General features: G+C 58.2%; 1 protein-coding gene across 1 annotated transcript in view; it reads right to left on the bottom strand.

The window, feature by feature from the left end:
* Nucleotides 1–6410: 6410 nt before the first annotated feature.
* Nucleotides 6411–9425, bottom strand: part of KCP (kielin/chordin-like protein) — a 28552-nt gene continuing 25537 nt past the window's right edge. The window contains exons 33-38 of the mRNA XM_008573357.1: nucleotides 9093–9265; nucleotides 8900–9011; nucleotides 8706–8807; nucleotides 7775–7939; nucleotides 7024–7330; nucleotides 6411–6851 (exon numbers count right to left, since the gene is read on the bottom strand). Of these exons, the coding sequence (XP_008571579.1) occupies nucleotides 6583–6851; nucleotides 7024–7330; nucleotides 7775–7939; nucleotides 8706–8807; nucleotides 8900–9011; nucleotides 9093–9265 (1128 nt within the window). The 3' untranslated portion in view covers nucleotides 6411–6582. The remainder of the gene's footprint in view (nucleotides 6852–7023; nucleotides 7331–7774; nucleotides 7940–8705; nucleotides 8808–8899; nucleotides 9012–9092; nucleotides 9266–9425) is intronic.

Below are 9425 nucleotides of genomic sequence, written 5' to 3'. Positions count from 1 at the left end.
ATTCCCCGAGTGCGCCCGGGAGCCGAGCCGAGCCCACCTCCTGCTCCGCCGGGCCGTGCGGATGGCGCGCCAGCCCTGGGGCCCCGGGAGAGCCGCAGGGAGCTCCTGCCGCCCGGAGCCCGCGGTGGTTAGTGCCGCTAGCGTCACCGCTCCTGGGCTTGGGGGCCGCAAGAGGAGCCCACGCCCTCCCCCGGGCGGCCCGCAGCTTTGCTACGGCCGCTGCCGACTCCAGTCTGTGGTCTTCGGTCTTGCCCTGCATCTGCTGGGTGGGCCTTTCCCGGGGGTCTGAGCGCTCCCTTTCCCGAGTCCGCGGGATCTGTCCTCCCAGCGGCCTGCAGAGGCCCTCGGATGGCCCGAGGGGTCACCTGCCTCCGGGGACTCCTCCCTGGCTTGTGAGATTTTGCTTTCCCAAGACTGAAGGATTTTCATTTCCTGACCTGGGGAGTCTCCTCTCCCTGGCACTTAGGACTATTTCTTCTTTGACTTTGAGGAGCCCCTAGGTCCCCAGCCTGCGGGGCCTCCCACCTGTGATCCTGAGAGACCTCCTTCCTCAGACCCCGAGTCGTCTCCCCCGTGACCCCGGTATGTCTTCTGCCTCTGACTTCGGACAGTTTCTTTGTTCTCACTCCGGGAGGCTTCCCCTCTTTGACCCTGAGGGGTCTCTTCTTTCTGTTCTGAGGGTCTTCCTCTCTCTGGCTCTGAGGAGTTCCTATCCTCAGCAGTTTCTGAAGTTCTGCCCTCTCCTGGCCCAGGCTTGAGCCACACCCCTTGGGGGGACTTTGCGGTGCTGGCAGGCCCCGGGAGGGCAGGCCAGCGGGCCCTGGGGCTCCTGGAGCGAGCTTTCTCCCCCGCAGTCCACGGCTCCTCTCTTCCCTCTGGGCCAGGTCCTGGGAAGGAAGAGCTCTTTGGACCCAGGCTTGTGAGGGAGTCCCCAGGGGAGCCTGGTGACCCCAGTGGCCGGTCCTTGCCTGATACCTGAATTTGTTAGATCCATTTTATTTACTGTAAAAGTGGTCAGCAGTGCGCCCTTCTTCAACCTGGCTACAGGAGAAAGCCCCACCTCACCCCAGCAGCCTCCTCCCAGGCAGTCCCCACGCCTGCCATCCCCAATCTGAGGAAGCCCTTGCCCAGGATTCTTGACCTTTTCACCTTGAACTCTGAGTTTTCGGGCTCCCCAGAGCTACTGCTGGTGGTGGCATTCAGCTCTTGTAAGCCACCTGAGGGAGGAAGATTGATGTTGGGAGCCCTCCGCTCATGTCCTAGCCGCTCACACACATCCCACCTGAACTGGAGCCAAGAAGCCTAAGGAGTCCCCAGTGCATACGGCGAGGGGGTGCCCTGAGTGTGCTGCTTGAACTTCAAGGCTGTCACAATCATTCCCCCTTTGTTTACACAGCCTGCCACGCGCCTGCTTGTCAGGTGTGCCTGCCAACAGCCGAGCCCATCTTCCTCATCCTCCCAGCCAAGGCAGACCACCCCAGAGAGACCGGCACAACCTCTTCAAGACCACCACAGGAGACTTAGGAGCAAGAAGGGACTGTCTGCTGGGCTCATCTGTCCCTCAGCATAAACAGACCCCCCACCTTGTCCCTGTTCAGGACATAGAAGAAACCCACTGTATGTGCCTCACTTTTTACTGTTGGTAAGGAAATCCCTCCCTAGCCCCTTTGTTTCTGACAGCAAAATCAAGTGAGATTTGAGAAATGAAATTTTAGAGCAGAGACTGACCTAAAGACTGCAAGTCTTCATGATTAACAAAAGGAATCTGAAAAAAGAGAAGATCTGTTCCGTTCCTCTGCAGCTGTGGATGAAGGAGAGTTGTCCTGCATCCAGAGAATAGCTAAAAGAGCCTGATTTCATAAGATCTTGAATTGAGAACTTTCACAAGAATATTGCATCTTGTTCTCTTGTGCAATACACAGACTGAATATTCATAACAGTAACCAAATGGGTATGTTCTCTGTGAAAATAAATCTGTCTTTTGAAGGATTTTTTGAAAAAGGAGTCTTAAAAGACTCCCAAGATTTTAGAAATGATTGCTGTGAACTGTGAAAATAACCTCCAACTCCCCTCCCCCTGTGATTCTGATCTTTTGTCTTACTAAGTATTTATTTCTCTGGGAATAATGTTATAATTGATATTTCTGTCTTTCCCAGAGATAAAATACTTGTAAAAACTTCTGTCAATCAGAAAATAATCACTGGCACTTTTCTCTTCTCTCATGTGCATGATGCAACAATTAAAATCTTATGGCTTTGCTAGGTTTGTTGTTTAATAAATAATTTGAGAGTCTGTCTCATTTAAATTAACAGGCCCAAGGCTCACAGCATCCATCCCACTGAATTCTAATGGCCTGTTTATTGTCACACTTTCTCACCAGGCTGTGATCACAAAGACAGGACCAAGTCTCTCTTGTTCTCTGTATACCCTCAGTGCCTGGCACATGGGCGGCATGGGGTTGCCATTCCATTCCCTCCTCCCTGGGCAGCCAGTGTTGGTGGCTCTTTGACTCTCTACCCTGAATCCCAGATTAGCTTCAGAATCCTACTGGACACAGTGCCCGAGACAGCTGGTACGAACTGGGTGGAATTGGCACATAAAACCTACTTGGCATCCCTGGGTGCCCCTGGCAACCAATAAAAAGGTGTGAGATGAAGAATGAGCACAGAATGATTGAAGTTCTTGAACTTGGGGTGAAGACTTCCTGCCTCCTCCCAATCTAGTCTGGCTTCCCCAGCCCCAGGGGCTCCCTGCTCTCCTGGCTGCCCAACCACTGCTGTCACCGTACCAGATGTGGGCCCTGCAGGTATACCAGCATTCTCCCTCCTTGGGTCTGCAGCACTCCTGGCTTCACCCAAATCGGGGCCTGACAGTGGGTCCACTGCCTGCCCCCTGCAGGAGTTCAAAGGTTGCTTCAGATGCATCTCTGGTGGCAGTGGCCTCTGAAATGGGGAGGGAGCCTGCCTGCCAGTGTGCCAACTGCCTGCAGGCTGCTGAGCCTCCCCACCCCAACACCCAAACTCTGAGTCCAGAGTGGTCTCCCCCAGCCCCTGCACCACCACTGAGTCCTGGGAGCTGGAATTTGGGGGCTATCCTTTCCAGGGGCTATGGGGTGACCATGAGTGCAACTGAGTGAGAGCCCGGGAAGAGCTGGAGGCATGAGGAGGGGGCACTGGGCAGGACTGAGTAAGGAGAAAAGGGTAAGGGGCCCAGTTCTAGGTCACTTTGCATGGCAACACAGGGATTGGCAGTATTCCCCGGGAGAAAGACTCACCCTTCTGGGAGCTGATGGCTCTGCCTCAGGGAGTCCCCAGCCTGGAGCAGAGGGCTCAGCCTGGAACTCTGGAAGAGCTGAGGGCACTGTAGTCCATAGGACCCCACCCCCCAGTGTGGCAGACAGTGTCTGAGATGGCCCCTGTGATACCAGCCTCCTGGGACTCATGCCCTTGTGTTGGCCCTCCCCTTCCCCTGCACTGAAGGAGTTCGGAAACAGATCCCTCCCGCCCAGCTGAGCCTTCAGATGAGCTCGCAGTCCAGGCCAATAATGCTAGCTGGACACTTCCTTAGTGGTCACCGTGAACACCCTCTCCTGCTATGGCTGAGAATGCCTCGGCCCAGAGAGGGTACTAACCTGCCCAAGGTGACTTGAGAAATTGGCAGCTGAGCTGGGACTGGGATGCATGTTCTTAGTACCCAGCTCTGTTCTGGGCCCAGTCAACATAGCCACTCCCTCCAGGAGGGTCAGCCGGGTTCCAGCCCTGGAGGGAGGGGCCCACGGCTGGGGCTGCTCAGTGTCTCTGTCTCAGGGGCACCCAGGGCAGCAGGGCCTCTGCCCTATGAGAGCCTACCAGGTGGCTTTCCTCCCATGCTGCAGCCATGTCAAAAGGCTTATGGGCATCACCACACAATTGATTTGATCAAGACAGTGCTGAACTGTGAAATAGCAGCCTGCCTGGACTGAGTATGTCCCGTGTGTCAGGCATGGTGCTAAACCCTTTATCCAGATGAGTACACTGGTCTTCCCAACAGCCGTTAGAGAAAGATCAATTCTCCTCCACACTTCATAGCTGAAGAAGTGGCTGAGAGTGTCCAGGAGCGTCACAGCAGACATCTGAATCCAAAGCCATCTGTCTCCAAAGCCCCTGCACCTTCCACTTGCCTCACTTCTGTGACTGCCCCAATGTCACACAGTTCCCTGCCCTCCACCACACCCCTGTCACCCCACTCACTAGCTGCTCTGAGTCCCCACCCATCCTACCACAGAGCTGGCAGCACCAGCTCCATGCATGCTGGGTCTGGTCCCTCAGACTGTAGAACTGGGCCCAGGGCAGCCAGAAGAGGCCCAGCCCAGCCCCAGACAGCAGCTTCAAGTCCCACAGGAGCTGCAGGAAGACAGGGCACCAGGGTGTGAGGGGGCACCCACCCTGCCCTCTACTACACTCCCTGCCAGCCCCTACCTGCTCCTGGGCCCGCCTGCTCCACTTTATCTCCAGCAGCACAGCAGGCAGCTCCAGCCCTGGGGGACAGCCCCGGGCCTCTTGAACCTGGGGGCAAGTGGAGTCAGGCCTCGGCTGCCCCCTCCCCATCTGAGGCCACGCTCCACCTCCCTTACCTGTGAAAGCGCATCCTGGAGTTGGCCCAGACCTGCAGAGCACCGGAAGAGGAGCTGGTACAGGGCCAAGGCCTGTTTGGGGCCACAGGGGAGCCCTGGGCCCCCAGGTGTGGCTGCCTGCACCATGGGCAGCCTGTAGAGAGGTGGAGGACCTGGAGCCGAGGACCAGGAGCCGGGCAGAACAAAGGCTCTGATCTCAATAATGCAGGGCCCTGACACCTGAGCCAGGGCCTCTGGCCTGCCTCTGAGACGGGTTTCTTGGCTGTGGGGGTGGCGGTGTAGAGTGAGGCATGTGCCTGTGCTGCCTGCCATACCCGTGAGTGTCTGTGTTACCTCTGTATCTGCACACAGACACAGGAACTTCAGAACTGCATTATATGGATTATATGAGTATATATGTAATATACTCAATGTGGGTGGGGCAGCTACCACCAACAGCTTAGTCCATGCCAGGACACAAAATGCTTGCGGCACACAGTCCTTCCTCGCAGCGACTCAAGCAGGTGCTGGTACCAGCCCGTCTGCCGATGAGCAGGCTGGCTCCTCGGAGCGACGTGCCCCAACAGGTGTTTCCCTCATCTGCAGACGGAGGCCGTGAGAAACAGGCTCTAGGAGGACGTGGTCCTGGGCGCCGAGCCGTTCATCACCAAGTGGTGACTGTGATGGTAAGAAGCCCAACAAGTGCTTGTCCCTGCTGCCCGCGGCTCACTCCATCCTCCTGACACGCGAGCTACATGTTGTCATCGTCCTCACTTTACACACAAGGAAAAGTTTGCACAAGTTCCAGTAAAGAGAGGATCGAATGCAGGAGGTGATCTGCACTCTTCGTGTCCTGTGCTGTCCTGAGTGGCTTTGCCTGCCTGCTGCTTTGTCACCGCTCCATGAGAGAAAGGAGTGAGCTGTCCTCTCCGGGCCCCAAACAAGAACAGCCTCCGAGAAAGAGGGTTGAGCGGGTAGGGTGGTGACCTCCAACGCCACTGCCCCCACCTTGCTAACGTAATCAATAAAGGCGCTTGGTCAGCGTCCTCTCCCCAAGCTCCGAGCCCTTCACTCCCTGTGGGGATATTAGGGACCTGGCAAGGAGAGTGGAATCCCCTGATCTTATAGTTACAGTCCCTAAAACACCAAGGCCACACAGTCAGTAGGTGGTAAAGAAAACTCAAATTCTGGGCTTTTTTGATTTCAAAGCCCACATTCTCTCCCGAGCCGCACGCGTGTCTACTGCGCACACGTCCACCCAGGTGGGTGTGGGTGTGAACGCAGGGCAGGTGCGCGCGCACCAGGCATGTGTTTATCTGGGTTTCTGAGGGGGGGTGCGTGTGTCTGTGTGTGCGTACACATGCATGTGTCCGTGTTGCATCGCGGCCTATTGTCTCTCCTGTCCCCACCCTAGGCATGGGGTCCCTGTGTCACCAGCTCTTAGAGTGGTCCAGAAGGCACCTGAGCATTCAGAACCACCAAACCAGGAGGCCATGCATGGACTGAGCCCTTTCTCCATGACTCCTCAGCCCGGCAGGATTCTAAATGGATCCACAGAGGGTCCCACATGGGGACCACGGGCCATGCCTGCTATACAGAATGAGCATAGGGCAGGAACCAGGACACCTGGGTCCTCCTTCCTATTGCAGGGTTTCCCAGACAGCACTAGGGAGCAGCCAATTGGGGCAGCCCAGGGATACAGGCCCAAGGAACAAGCAAGGTCCTCTGACTCTGGGGACACTGGCCACTGAGCCCCATGCTCTGAGCAGCCCAGCTACAACCGTGGCACCAGGAGGAAACACACATGCACATACACAAAGAAGCTTTAGGGCAAGGCCAGAGTTTACTGCTTCAGCTGAGGGCTTTTCAGGGCAAAGGCCCAGCTCCCATGCCCAGGCAGAGCACTATGTCTGCAGATCTGGTCAAGGTGGTAGCTGCTCACCAAGGGGAGACTTCTGGTCTGATGAGTCCTGGTTGGGGGTCATCCTGGCTTAGGGTGTCCCCTGGGTCTCCTGGCTGGGGCTGGGCAGAGCAATGGGTGGGTGGTCCCCCATGAGCAGGACTGGGGGGCAGGCCTCAGGCGGAATGCAGTGGGCCTCATGCTCCACCAGGCCTGCGGGGCACTGGCAGCCGGGAACGCAGGGCCTCACGCAATGGGCCGCCAGCTCCCCCAGAGGCACATGCCGGTTGAAGCAGGTGCGGGGACAGGGTGGGCCACACTCATCGAACACGAAGCCACGGTCCAGGGGGCAGCCCACCACTGCAGGCAGAGTGGAAGGCAGGGTCACAGGGCACCCAAAACTGCTCCAGTTGCTATCCTCACCCCTTGTGGGCCTCCCCATACCCACCCTCTCCAGACCTGAGCCCTGTGGGCTGCTCTGCCTCTCTGTGCCACCCCCTCCCCCAACCTGCCCCGGGCACCACCCCCTCACCACAGAGCGCAGGACCCCTCCAGGCAGGTGTCACCCCTGCCTGGCGGCAGTGGCTGGCATAGGCTTCCAGGGCGTCACAGAGGCAGGCATCAGCCAAGGAGCCAGGGCCACAAGCACAAAGGTCATATACACAGGCAGCAAAGAAGGGCTCAGGTGGCACCACAGCATGGCAGTGACTGAATGGGGAGGACTTCAGCACCCCACACCGGGCATTGGCACCACGCCTGGCACGGTAACCTACTGCCCGGCATGGATCCACATCTTGGCCTGCAGAACAGGGCCGGCCAGGCCCCAGCCCCTCTGGGACCTAGGTGGGAAAAGCGACCCTGATGTGACACCACCACTGGCAGCTCACCTCTGCATGCTATGTTTTTCAAAGCACTTCTCTCCCCACTGTTTTAGTCTCAAAAATCTCCCTACAAGAACAGCAATGGAAGCATCATCTACCTTTTCCTTGTCCCCATTTTAAAGATGGACAAACCAAGGTCCCAAGTAGGTAAGTGACCTATCCAAAGCCACACAGCCAGTGAGTGACAAAGCAAGACTTGGGGATTCAGGTGATGAGGACTCTTTCAACAGGCCATCCTACCTTCCCTTGTACCACAACAGGCAAGAAGCCCCACAGACTTCCCTGAAAGCCCATCTTTTGTGCACCCCCATTCCCTTTCCATACCAGAGGGCTGCTCTGAGACTCATTCATGCTCAGCTGTGCCCTCCTCAGCCCCCCACCCCCAGTTTGTGTGCCACTCACCTGCCAGCTATTCCCAAATGCAGCCTCCGTGGGCAGGAGCAGCCCCTCAGGGCCCTGCAGATCATCCTGAGTAAAGCCATTGAAGTTCCCACAGAGCCCACAAGTGCGGCCCCGGTAGGAGCCAGGCACGCTCACCTCCACCTGGGACTGCCCATCCCACAGCACCTGCATGGAGAGGCCTGGGACTAGGAAAGGGTAGGGACCCCAAGAGCCCAAGGTCCCTCATGGCCCCATGTGTTGTGTCAGCACGCCTAGTGGAGGAGGAGAGAAGGGACGGTGGAGGCTCCCCGGGGAAGGGATGCTGCCCTGGCCCAGGCCAAGTCACACATGCCCTGAGCAAACAGATGACAGAAGAGCTGCCCACAGCTCATGCTTGACGGCATCTTCTCCTGTCAGCATCCCTGAACTGGGCCCCAGGTGAAATGCAACCCACTTCCAGGGATTCACTTTCTGATGGGTATTTGGGCCTTATAGAGGCCAAAACACAATTAGAGCCTAGAGCAGAAGTGCAGATAAGCCTTAATTTATAAATTTACAAACAGTACTTCTTGCTGGGTGCAGGGCGGCAAATTAATCTTCCACCTGGGAGTTGAAAGGAACTTCAGAAACCACCTAGGAAACCTTAGTTGACTTTGCTCCCCTTCCCCCACTTTACAGATGAGAAACTAAGGCTCAGAGCAGGTAGGTAGTGGCCTAATAGCTCCAGCGTGTGGTGCTGAACCACGATTAGAAACCAGGCTCAGAGTTCCTGCCGCTGCTCCCGGGGTCTCTGGCCCTGATCCCTCCCCTGGGAATCCAGCAGCATTCTCTCGCCTCCGTGGCCTCCTTCGCCTGGGAGGTAGCTGGCGTCCCCACCGCCTCTACAGGACCAAGGCTCCCAGGCAGGCGGGCAGGGAGCCCGGCCCCACCTCTCACTGGCCCCGCGCCGCACCTGGAGCCCGGGCTGGGCGTGGAGGATCACAGTGCGTCCCCTCAGCTCCACGTACAGCAGCGGCTCCTGCAGGAAGGGCAAGGCCACCGGGCGCCCGTCCACCTGGAGAAGGGAGGCGGGAGCAGAGGAGACGTCGGAGCGGACGGATGGGCAGCGTGGGACAGACCTTTCTCAAGTCCTCGGGCTCTGCTCACCGTGATCCCGTTGCCCTGCAGCAGTCGCACGGCCACGTCTCCCAGCAGCACCGTCACCTCCTGGGTCCAGGCCACGCCGCTCCGACCCCGGTCGTGGTTGGTCACGTGCACACTGTAGGCAGGACAGGCAGGGTGTCAGGGTTCAGCTGGGCCGGGCGGAGGGAGAAGGGAGGAGGGAGAGGGGGGTGCACACCTGAAGTCCCCGCCACGACAGTCCTTGGCCAGCACATAGCTGCAGCTGCCCTGGAAGTGCAGCAGGCGGCCGTCGAAGGTGCGGTAATGGGGGTCTCCGAAGGCCATGCAGGAAGCGGGCCGGGACAGGCAGCGGGGGCAGCAGCTGCCGGGACTCAGGGCGGGGGCCTCGTCCTGGCCTCAGCCCCAGACACCGTCAGACACATCGCCTCCCTCCCCCCGCCATGCCCCTCGCAGACTCTCGCGGAGGACCGAGCGTGGCCCGGGAGTCTCCAGGGCTCTCGGACTCGGCTCGCAGGCCGCGGCCGAAGCCCAGCCTCCCTCCCCGGCGCCG

The sequence above is a fragment of the Galeopterus variegatus genome, unplaced genomic scaffold (genome assembly GCF_000696425.1).
Source record: "Galeopterus variegatus unplaced genomic scaffold, G_variegatus-3.0.2 Scaffold909, whole genome shotgun sequence".
Lineage (NCBI taxonomy): Eukaryota > Metazoa > Chordata > Mammalia > Dermoptera > Cynocephalidae > Galeopterus > Galeopterus variegatus.
Note: the sequence above shows the minus strand (reverse complement) of the source record. Positions and strands in the feature narration are given on the sequence as shown.